A 23238-nucleotide genomic window follows, 5' to 3' on the forward strand; every position below is an offset into this window, starting at 1 on the left:
GTCCGTGGTCTCTCATGGTTCGTCTCCCCCTCCGACTTACTCCCCTTCATTCTTCCCCTCCTGCTATCTTCTTCTTTTTCTTTTTTCTTAACATACCTTGCATTATTTGTTTCAGAGGTACAGATCTGTGATTCAACAGTCTTGCACAATTCACAGCGCTCACCATAGCACATACCCTCCCCAATGTCTATCACCCAGCCACCCCAACCCGCCCACCCCCCACCACTCCAGCAACACTCAGTTTGTTTCCTGAGATTAAGAATTCCTCCTATCAGTGAGGTCATATGATACATGTCTTTCTCTGATTGACTTATTTCACTCAGCATAACACCCTCCAGTTCCATCCACGTCGTTGCAAATGGCAAGATCTCATTCCTTTTGATGGCTGCATAGTATTCCATTGTGTATATATACCACCTCTTCTTTATCCATTCATCTGTCGATGGACATCTTGGCTCTTTCCACAGTTTGGCTATTGTGGACATTGCTGCTATAAACATTGGGGTGCACGTACCCCTTTGGATCCCCACATTTGTATCTTTGTGGTAAATACCCAGTAGTGCAATTGCTGGATCGTATGGTAGCTCTATTTTCAACTGTTTGAGGAACCTCCATACTGTTTTCCAGAGGGGTTGCACCAGCTTGCATTCCCACCAACAGTGTAGGAGGGTTCCCCTTTCTCCACATCCCCGCCAACTTCTGTCCTTTCCTGACTTGTTAATTTTAGCCATTCTGACTGGTGTGAGGTGGTATCTCATGGAGGTTTTGATTTGGATTTCCCTGATGCCAAGCAATGTTGAGCACTTTTTCATGTGTCCGTTGGCCATTTGGATGTCTTCTTTGGAAAAATGTCTGTTCATGTCTTCTGCCCATTTCTTGATTGGATTATTTGTTCTTTGGGTGTTGAGTTGGATAAGTTCTTTATAGATTTTGGATACTAGCCCTTTATCTGATATGTCATTTGCAAATATTTTCTCCCATTGTGTCGGTTGTCTTTTGGTTTTGTTGACTGTTTCCTTTGCTGTGCAAAAGCTTTTTATCTTGATGAAATCCCAATAGTTCATTTTTCCTCTTGCTTCCCTTGCCTTTGGCGATGTTTCTAGGAAGAAGTTGCTGCGGCTGAGGTCGAGGAGGTTGCTGCCTGTGTTCTCCTTTAGGATTTTGAGGGACTCCTGTCTCACGTTTAGGTTTTTCAACCATTTGGAGTCTATTTTTGTGTGTGGTGTAAGGAAATGGTCCAGTTTCATTCTTCTGCATGTGGCTGTCCAATTTTCCCAACACCATTTATTGAAGAGACTGTCTTTTTTCCACTGGACATTCTTTCCTGCTTTGTTGAAGATGAATTGACCATAGAGTTTGAGGGTCCATTTCTGGGCTCTCTATTCTGTTCCATTGATCTATGTGTCTGTTTTTGTGCCAGTACCATACTGTCTTGATGATGACAGCTTTGTAATAGAGCTGGAAGTCCGGAATTGTGATGCCGCCAGCTTTGTTTTTCTATATTTGTGTTGTTTTTATATGCAAGATTCCAATTAATCATCAAAAATAGTTTTTCCAATTCTACTTTAATGACTACATAATAAAATTGAAGAAACATTCTGTTGCTTGGAAAGGTCATGATCCTAAACAGGTTAAACGTTTCCTAAAACAATATGTTTCCACTATTAACACAATTAATTTGCTCAGAAAATTCTTTTTAAAAATAGTATAAATGTAAATTATTATACATTTGAAAGACAGATACTTGAATTAATGAAGTTTAACTATATAAAGTGTGGGGGGGGATGAGTGGACAAAAAGAGCCACTCAAACAGGAGTATAATTATTTTAAAATATACTTAGGTAAAGACTATTTAAAATTCTTGAGGAAAAAGAACCTGAATCATATTCTTTATTAAGTTTAAAATTTTAATTGCCTCTTTTAAAAATCCAAAGGCATCATGTACTTGCTCTTAAAAAAGTTTCAAACAATCTAGATTTACCACAACCCATTCTTCTTCCACAAAGCGTGTTTTCCATTTTATGAGTCTCGGTAGATATGGAACCCAGCATTGTATTTACATACGGCAGGCATTTCAACAACGCCAAATGGATCCAATTCCAACAATCCCAACAGATTTTCATCATTGATATCGAATACATGGAGCCAAAAAAATTTTAGTAACACTCTTGGTACAAGAAATTCACATTTCCCTAATTCAGATGTTCAGGAAACTCTTAGATCTAAATAACATACAAAGCTATGGATGGGGTATCTGAAACATCATGAAGACCCCAATGGAAGATACAACTTTCCATTGTTTAGAAGGAAATTCTAAAAACTCGGGCACCTATATAAGTAGATCTGACTGTTAATATACACAGGTTCACCCACAGAGAAAATAAAATTCCCATATGTTGGCAACACTTGGCATCTGTGCACTTCCTTTTCCTATTTCATGCCATGTTTCCCTGGCCCTACGTACTGAATGCAGATTGGGTGTGAAGGGAAAAGCTCCTCCAGCTGCTAATGTGAGGACTCCCAGCACTATAACCATGAGAAGATCCAGCACTGCTGCCTGTTTAACGTTCTCCCTTGGGGTGGATGTGGGTGCTGGCATCCTTGCTGTGCACGAGAAGCAGAGAACACCAGCAAACTGGGATACTCAAGGACACTGCATAATTTCAGCAAGAGTTAGGAGAGGAGAAGCAGAACTCTGTTGCTATCAAATATGCTAGGAAGTGCAACTTTCTTGTTACATTTTTGGTCAGGAAGGACGTTTAGATAGAGAGTAAGAATGAGAAAGAATTTACTGGAATAACAGGGCTTACTTTAGATCTTGGAAAATGCTGAGACATACAATAACAGAATTAAAGGAAGTAACAAAACAATTACTCGACATAAATGTTCCATAAAATTAAGCATTTAATTTCTTCTTGTGTTATATAAATGTACATTTTCTGTATTTAAAACTAAATTATAAACTCCTTGCAAGTAAAAATTGTGATTTATTGTCTTCAGCTAATAAATATTTCTGACATTGGTTAAAAAAAACATGTAAGAATAAAAGCTTATGAAATCTCAGAGAGCTCTAGTAGGTAAAAAAAATTAGAAGATCTATTACTAACGATTTACTTATTAATAGATCTAACCTTTCTAGAAGCAGCTAATTATATTCTCGATATATCATTATAACTGGGCAAAACTGATAGTATTATAACCATGATATTGAAACCATATTATATAAAAATAAAGCAAAGTATGTTCATAGAAAATTTTGTCCTCTTTTAAATAACCATGTTTAGCATTTACCAAAATTATATATATACACATAAACAATTAGGTTCAAAGTATATGGTAGACTTCAAGGCTCAGCAAACTTTTTTCCTGTAAAGATCCAGATAGTAAGTATTTGAGGGTTACAGGCTACATATGGTCTCCACCATGACAATTCAAATCTACTGCAGTGTAAAAGAAGTCACAGACAATATGTAAATGAATGAGTTGCTGTTTTCCAATCAAATTTTATTTACAAAAACAGTCAGCCAACATATGGACAGTAGTTTGCCAATCCTTGAAGTAGTTTATGTATTACCAGAAGTAGCACTAAATGGGATAGAGAAAGGCTAATTTAATATTTTTATAGGAAAAAAATATTCATGACGTTTTAAAGATATTTATTGATTCTTAAAAACAACAACAAAAACCACTGACTTAAGTAGCACATGAATCTTACCTGGTTAGGTATCCTCAGTGGGGGCCTTGGACCTCCAGGGTACCGAGGTGACATAAAAGGCTATTGAAATAAAACAAATAAAGAAACAAAACAAAACAAAAAAACAGCACAATGTAAAATACGGATCTGAAAATAAACTGTTTTAAAAATTTTCAAATTATACAAAGCATAAATAAACTTATTTCCCATGTGGTTGCTTTCAGGAGAATAAACGCTTTTAAGAAAAATCACCATCCAATTTTTTATTTTGTAGAATATCTGGAACATTTTCCAAAAAGAATATAAAAAATCAAAGATGACTAAAGTAACTAAAGCAAAATTTTTTTAAATGTTAATTATTATTAAGATAATGACATTTAAATGGCAAAAAATTGATTAAGGAATTTAGGCAACTGAATCTCAGCAAAGACTTCAGGAAGATGCTTATGGCCATATCATTACATAAATTGGGTTCTGAACATATACTTTGGACTCATTCAGTTTGTTATCAATTTCCTTTAATAATTTTAAAGTTGCTGAATTTCTTCACTTTTTCTTTAGTACCTGTTTACAATGGCAAAGAAATTTCTTTTCCATAGGTTCTTTATGGTGAAAAGAGCTTTGGCTTTCCTTTTTCAAGCATTTGTTATAATTCAAAATTGATTATAAATTTTAAAGTTGAAATTTCTTTGCATATTTTGAGCCTAGCAGGTTATGAGCTGTGTACTTTTAACAAAAGAAAAAAAATTGGTCTTACATTAAAATTCAAGTCAATTTATCTTGTTAGATAAATCAGATTCTGCTAAAATGTGCTGACTCTGTCAGTCCAAAAAAATCTGAAAAATATCCTAAAAATAACATTTTAATTATTGTCCAATGTTGAGTGGAAGAATATTTTTGATCACTCAGATTCAGGCATCAAATTTTTCAAAGTATATTCCTAACATTATTCAAAATTCCACTTTTACAGAAATATTATATAATTTTGATTATGTCACACTATAAAATTTATTATATGTAACATAAGTAAATTATCAACTCTAAATGGTGGAATATCATGAAGTAAAATATTAAAAGTGAAGTAATATAAATTAAGGATCAATTTCACAAAAGCTTGGCAAGCCAAATCCATAGTACTTTACATAATTAAATTCCACATTTATAACATATTTTCTATAAACATTTTAGAAACTGAGCATGTAGTTCTTGGCTACATTTTAAAATCAGGGTTATTTTAAAAAGCAGCATCTGAAAAATACAATCCTAACAAATTTATGCTGTATGGACTGTTTCTATAATATCTTTTGGAAGATTTGACAAACCAACAAGAGGAACTTTGGAGTTAAACAAGCAATTCAGTTTTTTGCTCACTGTGTTCTTACATGTTAGTCAGACCATTATTTTTTCTTTAAATTTTTATTGTTATGTTAATCACCATATATTACATCATTAGTTTTTGATGTAGTGTTCCATGATTCATTGTTTGTGCATAATACCCAGTGCTCCATGCAGAACGTGTCCTCTTTAATACCCATCACCAGGCCAACCCATCCCCCCACCTCCCTCCCCTCTAGAACCCTCAGTTTGTTTTTCAGAGTCCATCGTCTCTCATGGTTCGTTAGTCAGACCATTATTATATGTTTTTACATGTTAATCTTTATGTTAACCAGGAGATCATTTTAAATGGACAGAAACACTAGATTATTCAGGTAATACTGTCACCTCCAACTGATAAAACTTAAGTGAATTTTCCAATTTTAACATTTAAAGAATGTTTAGTTTTCATGTATTTGATCAAAATTGTTTCTCTTTATCCTTTCTAGACTCTACATAGAATTAGTTAGTTAACTATACTGCCAACTAGAAGCTTATCCCAATATTAACACTCCCTCTGCTTTATTTCTAATGACCTAATTTCATTTATGGAACTGCTTTTAAATTCTGGACTCATTTAAAAAAATTAGTAATTAAATATTGTATCATTGGTCTTGGGATGTTTTTCTACCTTTCACAAAGTGATATTTTATGAATATCGTTTATTTATCCAAAGTATATCAATTTAGTTTTTGAAACATGGAGAAATAAAAATAAACCTATATAAAACTAATAATTCCTGTTTATAAAATTCACTTTGAAATGGAATCCAAGGTAGAAATTATGTTAAAAATAATACTAAATACCAAATGCTGAGATAAACATTGAGAAGGACCTTATTTGAAATAGAACATTTGAGATTTGCATATTCCTCTGAATGTAAAATGATGTTTTCAGTGTTAATATAATGGACTATCTGAAAAGAGAAATTTCTCTAATCGATGGTACTGTGAATAAAGGTATTTTAATGGGATTCTCATACTCTATCTGACTGTGGGGAACCATCAAGGGACTACTGAGAGGGAGAGGCAGAGCATGTGGTAGCTGGGAAGCTATAGACTTCTATCGAGGAAGGTTGGGAGAGAAAAAGATTCTCTCTTTAGTTAATTTATTTCCTCTTGTATGCCCTCCTCCAAGTTCAAATGTATGTGTTTTTGGCAAAAAAAAAAAAAAAAAAAGGAAAGAAAACCACTTTTAAATTCCCATCTGTATCAATCCAACTAAAGGAAAAACGACAAAAAATCTAGTTAATTGGGATACAAATCTACTACTTTTACCTAAAATACAAAGATTGCTATGGGTAAAGCACTTTTGATACAGAATTAGTGCTGTTATAACATAGGCTGTTGCTATTCAGATTGATCCTTACCTTAAGTGACCTAGTTAACCACATAGGTCCTCACTTGCCTCCTTGTTGAGGTATAGACACAGCAACCGAACCCACAAGAGTGTGCATATTAGCAACTGAGAATATTCAACTCATATTTGTACTTCACCGTTCAGAAGCCAATTTCCTTTCATACAATTCAAGATATTAAAACTAGTTTAAATTCTTTAGTGGTAAAATACTAATCTAAGAGGTTACCGACTGATAATATAAAGTGTTATCTACTGACAGACATGTCAATACTCTCTGCATTAATAGCTTGGGAAGAACAGGTTCTTCAAAAGAATTTTTGGCTATGAAATACTCTTTATATTTGGGGGGAAAAGTTTTTTTTTTTAATAGTTTGGGCATTAAAATATTTGCCTGAAGGTGTCCTGATAGTGAATCAATATTTTAACTGGAAAAAGCCTTCATCTTGACAAAGCTATTTATAATGTGTGTGAAAAAAACATTTGACTGGGAGTCAGGGCCTGGGTTCTAGTTTTGCAATAAGACTAATTAGCAGAGGGGCCCAGGGCTTAAAAAAACCTTTCAGGACTTTAATTTTCTCAATAAAATGAGGGAGTTGGGTTGGATAATCTCTAAAGTCCCTTAGAAAAATGAAAACAAAAACAAAAACAAAACAAAACTCCATGATTCTGTGTATGTGTTAATTATCTCCAGCGCTGCTCTTTAATTATATGGATTTGTACACTGTAAATAGCTATAAATATTTGAAGTGTGTAGGGGTGGGAATATAGGCATATGCTCCTAACTCACAAACCACTTTTATCAAGGAGCTGGAGAAACGTATTCCCATGCTTTCCAGGGAAAAGGAATACCTAGTTAAAGAAAAAAAATGATGCACTTTGTTCAGATCAAAGGTCAATCAGAAGAATAAAAAAACTGAACTTGTCAATTAAAAGGTATACTAGTGATTCTTTAATTCAACAAATGTGTGTTCAATACCTACAAAGACACTTTGGGTAAGTTGTGGGACATTTCAGTGAACAATGCAGATAAAAATCACTGCCCTCTGATTAGGATTTTTTAAGGTTCCAGTCTTATAATTAATAGGAGAAACAATTTTCTGGAAAAACCATTTTTTCTATCAGTCCACTAATTTGAAGAAATAGAATGTTATCTTCACCAAATGGTAAGTATCAATGAAAACCCACAGAAAATAATATTTCAATCTGGTGCCTTCCCTCAGAAGGCATAATTACATCACCCTGACTTGATAGAACATGTGCTGCTATGAAGGAATGAAAATCAAGGCTATGCTTTGATTTTGGAAAAAAGTTTTCCAAATTAGGCAAAACTCAGGTTCTTTATAACACAAGATAAAATGAGTAGCACTGTTAGTATTCTGACATATGGAAACTACATTTACAGGCATAAATTCTCCTTTCTACATGTTTCAGCTATCTGCCCCCCAAAAATGGGATAACCCAAAGTGAAAGGAATAAAAACATACATTTTATGTATGAGAATTCAATAAAATTTGGTGACTAAATGAATGAGGAAAAAAATTCTAATAGAAATACAAACTAAATGTCCATCTCATTTCCTCTAAGTAGTCTTTTAGAGAAAAGATCATACCATTTAAAATCATAACTTATTTCAGAATGAATGTCACTCAATCTTAAAGGATTATTATTTTCCATTATATCAAGAATTATTCATGGAATTTTAAACTTCTGCTTCCCTCAAAGAGAGATTTTCTTTTATTCTTTGCCCTTTCTGCTAGTGGAAGGTAGTCTGTCTCTTCTTATTTGATCTTTCATAAACCCTTAGTGCTTTATCTCAATTCCCTAAGAATTAGAAGGAATCAGCCCTTTCTCTTTCCTCATGCTAGTTGAAGTTAGATTGCTCACATGATTCTTTCCTTCTCCAAAGATCCCAAATGTTCCCAATGGAATTATTTTATAAATAATTTACCCATCCTGAGAAATAAGAAAATAGAAGTGAAGGCTGTAGAAATACAGGATAGAAGAGGAAAACTAAGGACATTAGTGACAAAATTTGACAATGCACTGGGTATATGGAATGAGAGAAAGGAATCAAAGACAAGTCCCCAATTTTTGGCTTGAGGTTATGCTTTTACAGAAGTGGGGAAGATCCAAGGTTTAAATGACTACCTGTAATCTGACTTCCATGCTAGACTGAGAGCTTCTCGCAGGCTGGTACCATAGCATCTAATGTGGTATTTAGCGCATTGTAGGCATTCAGCACATTTTTTAAGTGAATAAAGAAATCTGTGGTATCACTATGTAAAAGGAGAATAAGACAAGCACAGAGCTCGAGTATTTCAGTTATGGCTTTAAAGGCACTGGGACATGGGAACAGATTTTCTTCCAATTGTGAACCTTTGTGTTATTGTTGATCCAAGACGAGTTTTGGGGGGACATATATATATAAATATTTGATTTGTGGGGCACCTGGGTGGCTCAGTCATTAAGCATCTGCTTTCGGCTCAGGTCATGATCCCAGGGTCCTGGGATCGAGCCCCGCCGTCAGGCTCCCTGCTCCGCGGGAAGCCTGCTTCTCCCTCTCCCACTCCCCCTGCTTGTATACCCTCTCTCCCTGTGTCTCTCTCTGTCAAATAAATAAATAAAATAAAATAAAATATATTTGATTTGTAAAAAAAAATAAAATAAAATAATTTACTCATCCTGAAACTACAGGTGCTGAGAACCATTTTAAGCCCTAACTTCTTTTAATATATATGATCAAACTATACATTTTTTTAAATTTTTTTATTGTTATGTTAATCACCATATATTACATAATTTGTTTTGGTGTACTGTTCCATGATTCATTGTTTGTTCATAACACCCAGTGCTCCATGCAGAACGTGCCCTCCTCAATACCCATCACCACAAACTATACATTTTAATGACACACTGCTCAAATGTTAACTTTAATATTTTCTTTTTAAAAAATATTTATTTATTTTTTTTATTATAGCTTTAGGTATATTTGAGTGTAGCTGACATACCGTGTTACATTAGTCTCAGGTGTACAACAGTGATTTGACAAGTTTACACATTATGCTATGCTCACAAGTGCAGCTACCATCAGTCACCATAATATTTTCAAACATTTTAATTGTTTTTAGAAAACATATAACTATGATTTATCAACACCAGAATATTCTGTTTCTTGAGACTACTTGTATTCCCCTTTCTCTGCCAAGAAATTTCTACTAATCTTCCTAGGGACAGTTTAAATGTCACTTCCTCTTTGAAGAATCTCTATACGCTCCATTTCTTCAACTTCTTAGCACTTTGTTCATACCATTATCATAGAGGATTCAGTACACTGCAGTATAATGTGTGCCCTGCTATGAAGGAAACCCACTTCAGAGGAAAGAACACAAAACCGTATCAGAGCAAGAAATTATCTTAATGTCAAGCTAATTAATCTATAAAATAAAACTGGTATTTCCAAGAATCCTTAAAATTGATGCAGCAATATATAAATCAACTCCTTTTTTTTTTTTTTTTTTTTTTAGAGGGAGAAAGTCAGGGTGGGGGCAGAGGGAGAGAGAGAATCTTAAGCAGGCTCTACACCCAGCGCAGAGCCCCACGTGGGGATGGATCTCACAACCCTGAGATCATGACCTGAACCGAAATCAAAAGTTGGACACTCAACTGACTGAGCCACCCAGGTGCCCAAATCACCTTATATTTTATTTTAAATATTTCGACATGGCTTTAGAAACTCTCTATTTATCTATTTTTAAAGACTATTTTTAAGTAATCTCCACACCCAACACAGGGCTCAAACTCAACCCCCAAGATCAAGAGTCGTATGCTCCACCAACTAAGCCAGCCAGGCGCCCCTAGAAACTCTTTAAATATTAGTCTCTGAGAATAAATTGATAATAAAAAAAATTTAAAATCATTAAAAAATAAGTTTCTTTAAAATGCCACTTAAGCATTTTCTACATACTATTTATATACTATATGTAACACATACTATTTTCTATGTACTATATTTTATTGTATAAGCACAGTTTAGAACAAATCAGTGAAGAAGAGAAGAGTAATACTGATTTCTTTAGAATGGACAAATGTAACATTTAGAAGTTTACTCTTATGAAAGAAGTCTGAGGTATGTTCTAAATAAAACACAATTTTATGGGACTTATCTAATGTAAAGTAACTGAACTTTTCTGAGGACAAAATTGTTCATGTGAAGCTTGTTTCTAATTTTGAAAAACATAGTAACTTTTTAAAATGACTGAAAGAACACAATTACTAAGTTTAAGAAAATATGAACTGACAAAACAATTTAAAAAATGCTCACTTAAAAAGTGACTTCCTCACAGAATTACTTAACTGAAGTTTTATAGGTTTTATATTGTACAATTATAATAAAATCTGACTTAAAAATTTTATTTGAATGTGACTTTTGGACATACTTTATAGCAGAAATATACTTTTTAGAGTTTACTAGGTCAATCTCCTTACTATGTAAGAGGAAACCAAGGACCAAATTGCCATTTTAGTTTTCTTATAGAGATAACATCCTGCTACAGTAATAACTTTATGGAATGAAGGCAGGTACACATACTTCATTCTTATGACCAACTGACCATAAATAAATTGCCTGACTTGGCACTTCCTCCTCAGCCCCCCAGCAACTGTGCAACCATTCACTTAATGCAGAATTCTTTACCCTTGGTACTACTCAACCAGGAAAAGCTGAAAAGGCAGTGGTATTTCAGGTAAGCAAGTTAATTTGCATATAAAGCACTAATTAGCGTGTGCTCTTGATTCACTGAACTAAAAGAAAAATGACAACTGAAATAAAATCAATTTAGTAAGCTTTAGCTCTCTTTTCTTACATATTTTTGGTAGAGTTTTGATAATATATGTTGTCTTGAGTCCACTTATTAGTGTCTTTAAGTCACACGCCAAAAGGCAATAGAAGATGAGTAGAGAATGGTGATAAATGGATGTGGTACTATTAGAAGAGTATCGTCATTATAATCAAACTGTTCATTATAATCTGATAACTTATAATAAGGTTCATGAGGAAGGAAAGGAAGCAGTTAGCATATTCAAAGAGAGAAGGTACAGAGTTGCATTCAATGAATATTTGGTTGGTTCCATAGCTGGCTCATTGAGTAAGTGAATGAACAATAATGATGGAAGAAAAGAGCAGAAGATTGAATAAAGTTTGGTTCTCTTCATAAAATCTCACCTGACCAACGTGTCTTGTTAAAAATAGGTGGTATCTCTTGGGGCTGTAAACAGGAAGCCTCAGGATTAGCAGTCTATCTGGTTTGTCTAGTGAGTACGTGCTTATCAATTATGTATAGAAGGGAAAATGCTGCTTGCTTCAATAGGGTAACTTATATCTTCCAGAGGACCTAATAAAAACAGTAAGGAACAAAGTGTCGGCCCCAGGAAGATACTTAATTATAATTACAATATCCCTATCAACAACATCCAAGAGAATGTCTCATGTAGATCACTAATAAGGCCTTTTACCCTCTCCTGCCCCTTTTCGGTTTCTTTTGCTATTTCTGGGGTGTCAGAGTTGACAAGTATGTTTCTTAGTTTTACAAACTGGCAGTATTTAGTAGCCAGTTTTTGGTATAAAAGGATGTCAGGTTAACTTACATATGATTTGGCAAAACAAAACAAAAAAAAAGTGTGGTATCTTAATCGAATTTTTCCTGAAGCAAAGACCAGCTTTGAGAAGTGCTACCAATTCCTTACTGCAGTTCAGCTCTGAGTTGTCTCCTATAGTGCCGCACTTACACAAAGGACCCTACCTCCTCTTTTTAGATTGCAATCTATTCAGAGAGAGAGAATCCTCAAGCATGTTGAAGCTTACATATTCCTTTCCATTAAGAAAAGGCTCAGCATTTGAGTAAGAACATAAAACATTCTGTCTTCTTATCATATTGTCTTTAGCCCATAACCATCTCTGGTCCAAAATCTGTAAGAAAATCATTATTTGCCAAAAAGTAATTTGCTTCCATTACCGCTTAGGCAAAAATGTAAGATGCAAAGTGACATATAGGTAGAAAAAATATTACATTAATTACATAGAGACCAAATATCTAGTGCACTTGGTCTTGTGCAGACATGACTTTAGACAGATTTAATCTTTCTTCTGATATTTTTGATGTACTTTTTAAGCAGACAAAGGGAATAATACACAATTCTATGACATGAAAATCACTCCAGAATCTTTCAAGGGAAAAACTTCTCCCCAACAAATTTTTGGAAATGTTAAATATGCAGGTTCTAATTATTTTTTATAGTCCTGGAAAGGTAATAAAAATATGTTCACTCTAAGATTTTTCCAAAAGCATAAACATTCCTTTAAACACTAAATATTACCTTTTACTCACTGTGTCATTTTTCAGTTAATTCAATTCTCTTTACTGTACAAGATTTTCCTACATAGATATCAATTTTTTTTTTTTAAGAGAGGGAGGTGGGAAGGGGCAGAAGGAGAGGCAGAAGAGAGAGACTCTTAAGCAGGTTCCACGCCCAGTACAGAGCTGAATAGGGGCTTGATCTCACAACCCTGAGATCATGACCTGAGCCAAAATTAAGAGCTGGATGCTTAACCAACTGAGCCACCCAGGCACCCCAGATTTTCCTAGTTAGATTTCTGTTCTCTATTTTTCAACTCCCTATTTCACTTAGAAGTAAATCTTCTTAATTGTGCTAACTTTCTTAAACTCATGTGCTATCAATAATAAATAATATTGAGAGTATTATTTCGAAAAATCTTTAGTGTTGTGACTTCTGCGTTTCACTACACAGCCATCTTTCATATAGTAAAAATGTTCACACAGTTTAATTTTTATAATTCCATGAAATACTTCATGAGTTTTCCATAGAAAAGTAATGAAGCATAAATTATACATCAAATGAATTTCGTCAAAGTCACTTTACAATTCATATATCTTAATTTGTTTAGTTTCTTTTCTGCTTTCCATAAAAACCTCCATCAGACATTACTGACACCCCAGTGGATAAGACACTCTTGATTAACACATTTTAATTCCAACTAGTATTAAACTAATTTAGCTTACGAAATGACATACTTGTGCTAGAGCATTCTGCTGATAAGCATAAATATGTAGCTTATCTCCCATACATCTTAGATATTCTATCATCATCAACGCTTAATTAAAATAACTCATATAAAATAACTGTAAAGTATTACCAGATCCAGTTTCCTAGATGTTATTTTTGTAAGGCTAATCCAATTCAGCACAGTCTTATAAGCAGGTTGATTCTTTCGATATGGATTTAGTCTAAGCATCAAAATTGCTCACTCACATTATGGGCCTTTTCAAGAAGATGACACAATTTCTCAAGCCTTCATTACATATATTAGGGGTGTGTGGCAATGGACTTCTGGATTGTGAATTGGGACCATGCTGTCTGCTGGTCTAATAAGGTATAAAAGTTTAATAACATTCTATAAAAAGCTTTAATAATTTGTTTTAGATCAATTTATATTCACAAATACATATAGACACATTTTGTTGTTGTTGTCTGTGAGGTAAGTAGCTGGAGTCCTACATGAGCTGAATCTGGCTCTGCACTGCCTCCCACTACTGACTGAAGTCACAGCCAGATCAACCCATCTTAATGCATTAAAAAAATTACATTATGGGTATGAAAATACATATTTGGGATTTATAAAAGAAGCTATAACAATCATTTTTCAAAAGCGCTCTTATTTTTTCATTCAAGAATGCAAAAGTATTCCATTCTTCCTTTTCCCTTTTTTATATTCATACTTCCATATAAATGTGCCCCAGATGAGAGTATAGGAGAGATGTACTTTAATTTACCTAAATGTACCACTGGAAAAAAAGAAAGAAAGAAGAAAGAAAGAGAGAGAGAGAGGAAGGAAGGAAGGCAGGCAGGCAGGCAAGCATGCTACTTTTTTCTTATCCTTCTGATAATATGGTAGGGAAGATTCTACTGATTAAGGAATAGTCATTTCAAATTCTCAAATAGCAGTAAGAATGTTAAACAAACTGGCCTATGGTCTTGGTCTTCTAATACAAGTGGCAGATTATATATATATTTACTTTCTTTAAAAATGAAACGATACTCTCATATTCACTTGGTTACTTACCTAAATACATAAAATCTATAAAGTTACACAACTCTTGTCTAAACTTTATAGAATAATCTTTCTACAGAACAGGTTTTTATAGCAATTGGTAATGCACCAAAAAGTCTGTTTTGAAACTAGAGCTTACTAATTTGACTAATGCTAGAATGTATATAAAAAAAAAAGCAAAATGAGAAAACTCAAATTGCACAAAGTGGAGTTATTTCTCCATCTCCAATTTAAAATATTTTGATATACAAGTCTTAAATAGATATACGTACACAAAATTGATAAGACAAATTCAAATGGAAAATATATTTATGGATGTCAAGGTTAATGTGTAGAATACAAAAATGACAGAAAACGGGTAGTATTCACATTTGCAAGCACTTGAAGTAATTAATTCTATTTTACTTTTTCTTGAAAAGCATCCTACTGTTCCGATTACTCTATGCCCTGGCATTATATCTTCTACTCAAGATTATACCTGCTTGCAGGGTATAATGGACCATCCCTGGCAATAGCCTATATGCTCTTCTTAAAGGAACCAGCCCAGCTGTTTTCTCTGTTCCTCGGCAAGAATGAACTGTTGATAGTAACCAACACTTCACTCCCAGCAACATATCTTGGCCCCCTCCAGCCACTGCCTCATCTCTTACTTTCCCTTTAGAGCAAAACTCCGAGTTGGGCACACTTATTGTCTCCAATTTCTCTCTTCCCTACTTTTATTTGGCTTCCATGCCCATCACTCCACAGAAACTGGCCCGATCGAGGCCACAAATTACATCCTTGTTAAATCCAACGGTCAACTGTCAGTCCTCAACTAATGTGAACTATCAGTAGCATTGGACACAGCTGATTATTCCTCTCCTTGAAACATTTTCTCCATGTGGCTTCCAGGATACCACAGTGCCTGGCTTTCTTCTTATCACTTGGACTGCTCTCTCTCATTCTTCTTCAGTGGTGCCTCTTCATTTCCTTGATTTCTTGACATTAGAGTGTACTAGGTCCATTGCAGAGCTTTCTGTCTCTATCAGTACTCACTAGCTTGATGTTCTCATCCAGTCATATAGCTTTAAATATTATCCACATGCTAATAATTCCCAAATGACTCTGGCCCAAGTCTGAACCACAGAACTGCAGACAGATAGTTTGTTCCCTACTCAACATCTCCTGAATATCTAATAGCTGTCTTAATCTTACCAAGTTCAAAATTAAGCTTCACTAGAAGCTCCCCCTCATACCTCCTCTTGGAAGTTTGACCTACATCAGTAAATGTCAACTCCTTTCTTCCAGCTGAGTAAGTCAAAAGCCTTGCAGTCACCCTTGATTTGTCGTCTTTTTCTCTCACAACACATATCCAGACCATCACCAGTATCTGTTGGCTTGAACTTCACAATATATCTAGAATCCAACCACTTCTCACTACTCTTACTACCTTAGTCCAGGCTGTAACAATCTCTTGTCAAAATTTTGCAACAACATCCAAACTGGTCTCCCTATTTCCATCCTTCCCTCCTATAGACTAATCTCAACAAGCAGCCAGAATAAGACTGTTAAAACACTCCACTCAAGGGTAAAACCCAAAATTCCTACAGTGACCTACAAAGTTCTACTTCACCTGACTTTCTATTATCTAGGACTTCATATTGAACTATTCTCCCCAGCAGACACTACACTTTAGCTACCTGGACCTTCTGTTGTCCTTGGAAAATGCCAGTCATGCTTTGAACTCAGGGGCTTTACACTTGCTTGTCCCTCAGCCTCTAACACTTTCCCCAGATAGCATGTGCTTGTTCCCTCACTTTCTTCAGGTCTTTACAAACATGACATCTTCTTGATGAGTCCTTTTCTGGCCACCCTATCTAAAACTTTGGCAATGATGCCTATTTTCCTTTTAGGTTTCATTTTCCTCCCTAGTCCTTATCACAATCTAATATATCATATTTATTTTGTTACTATCTCCCTTAATAGACTCTAAGTTCCATGTGGGCAGGGATTTCTATTTATCTTTTTTTTTTTTTTAATTCATAGGGAGCACAGGTGGCCCAAGGTCAGGGCTAGGCAACCCGCCCTAAGATGGCACCCCACCTCATAGGCCCCAGTCATATCTCCAGGAACCTGACTTTCACCAAGCTACATGCCTACAGGCTTACTTCTTCAACCTTCACCCCCTACCCCACCCACCTCCTTCCGTTGCAGTAAATGTTTGTTGTTGTATGTCATCAGCAATATTTGCCAATGGTTCTCAAATTTTAGTTTGTAAGACTCATCTGTTAAAAACAAAACAAAATGACAACAACAAAAACACAAAAGATTTCTGCCTCACTCCCTATCCCAAGAATTGTGACATACTGGAAGTTGGTTGACGCCCAGGACTCTCATGTCAGTACTGCACAAAACAAACTTGGAGGAACATTGTTCTTAGTCTTTACCATTTAGATTTCTTAGAAGCTATCTAGTGGTGGGCAAATTATGGCTCACCCACTAAGTGTGGCCTACCATTTGCTTTTGTAGATAAAGTTTCCCTGGAAGAGTTTTGCTGCATAGTGTCTGAGGCTGCTTTTACACTACAAGGACACCACAACAACAGAGTCGAGTAGTTGTAACTTCAAAGCTTCCAAAGCCTAAAATATTTACTATCTGGCTTTTTACAGAAAAAGTTTGTCAACTCCTCATATAGATACAAGATACATTATTTCTGAACACCACCTAGTGATAAGCTATCTTTATAAAAAAGCTGAAGACGGGGTGCCTGGGTGGCTCAGGGGGTTAAAATTCTGCCTTCAGCTAAGGTCATGATCCCAGAGTCCTGGGATCGAGTTCCGCATCAGGCTCCCTGCTTAGCAGGGAGTCTGCTTCTCCCTCTCTCTCTCTGCAGCTCCCCCTGCTTGTGCTCTCCCTCTGTCAAATAAATTAAAAAAAAAAATTAAAAAAAAAAAGCTGAAGATATCCTAATGTATACTTGACAAATCTATCCCACCCATATAGGGCATTTGTAATATATGTAATAACCCATCCTTATCTTTATTCTTTTTTTTAAGTTTTTTATTTATTTAAGTAATCTCTACACCCAACCTGGGGTTTGAACTCATGACCCCGAGATCAAGAGTAGCATGTTCCACCAGCTCATGCCCCACTCATTCTCATCTTTAATTCCCCAAAGAATGGTGACCATTTTGTTTCTGTAACCAACATTATAAAACTAAAATTGTTATAAATTGCCTTTGTATATTTGCAATTTTCTATACATTCCCCTCCCCACCAAGTAGCTATAATAAAATAAGAATTTTATTATTAAGCACTTGGGAAGAATTTTCAAAATAAGATCTTTTCAAAAGAAACTGTAATTTCAAATAGCTGAAAAATAGATAAACCCTTATCACAGGTTTAATTTTAAAATATGATATTTTATTGCTTCACACTAAATATCCTAATACCTTTAGCTAGCAGAAGTAGCATTAAAGTAAAAGGAAAACCAATATTGGTCTAGGGTGGCCAAGTTAACTTTTTCTGAAATATTCATTTTGATAAATAAACAAATAAAGTAGGGTTTTCTAACAGAAAATTATTTCATTCCATGCTACTGGGAAACCCATGTAAAGGCTCTGAGTCCCTGATACTCTCTTCTTTGCTCTCTGTCCATCTATTACTGCTGTAGGATCTTCAGTTGTTTGAAACTGCAATTTTTAAAAAAGCTTACTTAGTTACTCAAGCTGAGCAGTTTTAATTTGTTCTAATAGTTGAGGCCAGAAAAACTATTACCCCAACTGCAGGAAAGCATTATCAAAGCCAGCAGCTGTCAGGCACCTTTATTTATTTATTTTTTTTAGACTGCTTTTATCTTTGTAGTAGAGAAAAACTTGTTCTATTTTTGATATTTAGAATCTCTGTTCCTTAAAGATTCAAAATTACATTTTGAAGAAAATTAAACTTAATTTAATGTCTTGAACTTTGATAAATAAGCAACCTTCCCACCTCTACTCTCTAAATCCTGGTGTATTTAATTCTGAAAAACACTTATTTTTAATGTCTGGATTTTTAAACTGACAATGTTATAGTTCGGTACGTCAAGTCTACTTGAGATTTTCAGTACCCTACTCATTCAAACTAAGGAAAGACATACTAACTAATTTTTTGGCTCATTATCTATGTTTAGAGATGCTATCTACAACTTCCAGGGAGAGAGAAAGGAAGTTTCTTCTGGTTTAGAGTATTTCCTAAAACTAACTCTGCAACAGCCATGTCAAGAAAGGTAAAAGGAAAGGAAAACCAATGGGAGTAGAGGCAATATGAAGATTAATAATAAAAGGGAACTGAGAAAGCATGTAGACTATTTAACTATATGTATAAATAACAGGGTAAAAAGGCTGTAACTGATTACAGAATAGTTGCATAAAAGTTTAAATAGGAATAGCAGAGCAGGGGTGCCTGGGTGGCTCACTTGTTAAGCATGCCGCTCTTGATTTCGGCTCCCATCATAATTTTAGGGTCATGAGATGGAGCCCTGCAACAGGCTCCACGCTCAGCAGGAGTCTGCTGGAGTCTCTCTCTTTCTCTCTCCCTCTCCCCCTCTACCCTTCCCACACACATGCTCTCTCTAATAAATATATAAATCTTTAAAAAAAAGGAGTAGCAGAGCAGATGAGAATACTGAGTTCTGAAGGTATCTTCAAAATGTAGGAATTATTTCCAGAAATAAATTAAATACCACCTCGAGAAACATTTAACCACAGCTTGTAAATGTTTTTCCTTTTTTTGTTTTTGTTTTTTCAGTTTCAAGATCATTTGATTGTTAAATTAAATAATTATTTTTTCTTATTTTTTGATTCATTTTGATTCTTTTTCTTTTAAACGATTGAGAATATTATATTACCCTGAGCTTTGTTTTTGTCTTCATTGCTTAATGAATGTCATTTATACAGAGCTTTTTCAGGTCAGTAACAACACCATGAAGAAAAGGGAAGATTTCTTTCTATTTTTTTGTTCTTCTTATTGCATGATTATTATGTCAAAGCATTAGGTCAGCTCGCTACAGTACAGTCTTGCTAAAAATAGAACCTGTGGAAAATACACCCTGAATAAGTAGAGACATCTACAAACCACCACTAGATGGCAAAGCAGCTTTCCTATTGCTAACATTAGGCCTGCAAGCAACCGTGACTTACACAAACCTGCTGCAACGTGTTTTCTACAGTATCAGAGTTTCTATCCATTCAGACTTTAAAATATGGATGATCACCTCAGTCTGAAACTAAATTGCTTGGTATGCTCTATATTCCACAAATATTTATAATCTTATTGATGTCAAAGTCTTAAATTTATAACCCAACATCAATGTATTATTAGTTTTCAACAATTTCAGTTAAGAAAACTAAAGATCGAGTGAGTTGAGGACAGCAAATTTATCAAGATAAAAATCCAAACAAAATATAACCACAGTAAGAATGAACCAAAGGGTTCAAAATTAGATATTTGTAAGCATAGCCCACCTTAGTTATATATTCAAAGGCATCTACTTACCACTTGTTAAAAAGATTATTTTTTTAATAAAAGATATGGATATGTTTAATTACAGTGACAAAAAACAAGACAGAGTTTTCTACTTAAAACTTTTCTAGTGGGGAAAAAAAAAGTTTTCTTGTGGGGAAGACCAGAAAGGAGGGAAAAATATAGTATTTTCTCTCCTGTCAAGTTTTCTTGGTTGAAATAAAAAATGCCTGTTTCTTCAATGCAGTATAGGACATTCACAAGAGAAGCTTTCTTGTTACTCAAGTCTATAAAATTACAGAACTTCATAAGGTGACAAATAGTCTAATTTTTTTTAAACACAAAGGAAGAACTTTGTTTTATTTTATGCATTTTACTAAACCATTTTGATTGTTATACATAAGTGAGAAGAAAATCTAATTGGTTCAAGGAACACTGTTACCTATTCAATAAATTGCAAAAATCCAACTTTGCCTGTCTTTTGATAAGAATGCTATGAAAATGAATAAATAGCACATTGATGCTTTTAATATATAATTCATATTTCTTAGCATACAATGAAATTTTGCATACGATTCTAGCACAGGGACAGGAGACTCAGAGTATAGACTCAGTTTTGATTGCCTACTATGTGTATTCACACCAACCACAATAATGCATTTTCTTCCTCTAAAACTGCCAAACTAGTTAGATCAGTGGCCACTTTGCTTCCCCCTGACCCAGTAGCAAAACTTTCCAATTAAAGAAAGCTGCTCTAACGTCATTTACCAGTTCCATGGTAGGTAGGTCACTTTGAGAATTTATAGGGTTTTGTATACAAATTACTCTTGATAAAAGACTCCAAGTAAATAAACATGTGTCTTACTTTAAATGGCTTTATTTTACTAAACTGATACCTCCTTTTGCATGACCCACTATTCCCACTGATTTTACTTAATTGGTCTACTATTCAACAACAGAAGCTCTTCCATTTCAATAAAAATGTCAAAGTTGAAGTATGAACAATGTTAGTATCTATCACAAATAGACACTAATCTAAATTTTACAATATGATCACATAGTGAGTAAAACTCAGAATTACTGAAGCCGGTGCTTTATGTGCTAATTACAAACTCTTCTTTCTTTAGTTTCTTTCTTTTTTTTTTTTTTTTTATTACATTCTGATAGGCTCAATCCTTTCCTGGCCTCATTCCATTGCAGCCGACCCCAAATAAGCTTTACATTTCCTCAGTAAGAACAGGAATTCAAAACTATTCTCATACTTTGGATAATTCTTGGAGGTTAATATCCCTTTTGGAATTGAGTTAGAAACTGGTGCTCAGACTTGAATTATGATTGTCTGCTATTTCTACTCATATAAGTCAGCTAGCTGCTACTCTTCATTAACAACAGGCATTATGGCCAGAATTATGCTGAAGTAAAAACCAATCCCTGTAGGAAACCAATGCTGATATTTAGGAAATTCTTGAGCAGACTAATCCCATCATTATATGTACCAAAAGATAATAAGATCCTATTTCTTTTTTTAAAACTTTGATAGTATGAGTTGTTCAATATTTCAAAGAGGTATTTCTAGGGAGACTGGATAGTAAGCTTGTTGAATAGGGAAAATGAGTATTTGGGATTAGCTAGAATGGTCTCCCTGGATAAAGAGGAATGACATGTATCAAACTCAAACATATCTTTTTCTACTTTCTATCTTTCCTAACTCAGATAAAGACATTAAAACTTTCCAGAGGTCCAAAGTAAGAACCTCCCAGAATGATCCTTGATTCTTCCAACTCTTTCTTTTCTAACCCTAATTTGGTTAATCAACTAAAGCCTATCAAACAACTATGAATTGCTTCTTCCTTTCCAATCTTAATGCCAGTACTCTTCAATAGGTCCATAAAGTCTCTTCCTTGGGCTACTTACACTAGTCAACTGACTGATTCCCTCGCATCCATTCTCTTTAACGAGTTCTTTATCTTTCAAGTGTTGTGTTTTTGGAGTTCAGTTGCATAACCTCTTACTCTCTCCTTCTGTACTTTCTTGCTAGATAATTAATCTACCCCTGTGGACTCAAGGGCTCTTAATATAATGATAATCCTGCAACTTTTATCTCTAGCCTGATCAATCACTGCCTTAGGCTTCAAGCCCCTGTTCACTGGTCTAAAGGTTATCTCTAACTGGAGGTCCCACAGGAACTTCATCTGTCCCACCTCATTTTGTGGTCTCTATCTTGGAAAATAAAACCCCCATCTGCCCAGGTTGAGACAGAAACCAGAATACTATTGTTGAATTCTTTTACTCACACCCTGTGCATTTATTTGTCTCTTAAATCTGTTCATCTCTCTCTACACTCACTGCCACTAGTTCAGGCCATCATCAAATCTCATTTGGATCATTGTAGCAGCCTTCTAAATAGTCTCTCTACCTTCAGACCTGTCCCTCTGCAATCCTGGCTACATTAGAGTGATTTTTCTAAAAGTACAAATATTAATATGCCTCTCTCCTGCTTGAAATCCTTCAATAGCTTATTACTACCCTTAAGATCAAGTTCATTCAAACTCTTACCTGACCTACCAGCTCCTCAAGGTTCCTCTGGAGCCTCATCACCAGCCACTCTCCATTGTTTTTTTTAAATATTTAGATATTTAAATATCCTCTCCCCTCTGGGCCTTTGGAAATTCTTTTCCCTCTTCCTGGAATATTCTTTCCCTTGCTCCCTGCTTCTTTGCTTAATTCATCTTTGGATGCCAGTTTGGATTTCATTTACTATTTTGACAATACTTCCCTGACAATGACCTCCCAAGATTTGGTTTGGTGGCCTTCTGATTTGCCCTAAGAGCACACTCTACTCACTTAATACAGCCATTTTCTTTCTCTACTCTAATTGCCTCTCTCTCCTTAACCACAATGTATGTTTTTTGAGGGCCTCTATACTTATGCTTCCACTGTTCCCAGTTTCTGGAATATCATTCCCCTGCTTTTTTCCTGGAAAACTTTTTCTGAACTACTCCCAGCTTCAATTCAGGTAGACTTACCAGCTCTTCTTCTAGGTCATCACAGAACATTACACTTGATTCTGTTACAACATATAGCTTGCTACATTACAGTTACTTATTTTTAATAATGCCCTTTGGCTAAACAGTGAGTGTCAGGAAGGTACATATTAACATACTCATTTTTAGATGCCTACCACAGTGCCTGGTATGTAGTAGT

General features: G+C 34.8%; 1 protein-coding gene across 8 annotated transcripts in view; it reads right to left on the reverse strand.

Annotated features, from left to right (window-relative positions):
* The window catches only part of SSBP2 (single stranded DNA binding protein 2), a 296491-nt gene that overhangs the window by 69292 nt on the left and 203961 nt on the right, over positions 1-23238 (reverse strand). For all 8 annotated transcript variants that reach the window (XM_027604668.2, XM_027604669.2, XM_027604661.2 and 5 more), the window contains one exon: positions 3717-3776. In XM_027604668.2, the coding sequence (XP_027460469.1) occupies positions 3717-3776 (60 nt within the window). The remainder of the gene's footprint in view (positions 1-3716; positions 3777-23238) is intronic.

This window comes from Zalophus californianus, chromosome 5 (assembly GCF_009762305.2).
Source record: "Zalophus californianus isolate mZalCal1 chromosome 5, mZalCal1.pri.v2, whole genome shotgun sequence".
Lineage (NCBI taxonomy): Eukaryota > Metazoa > Chordata > Mammalia > Carnivora > Otariidae > Zalophus > Zalophus californianus.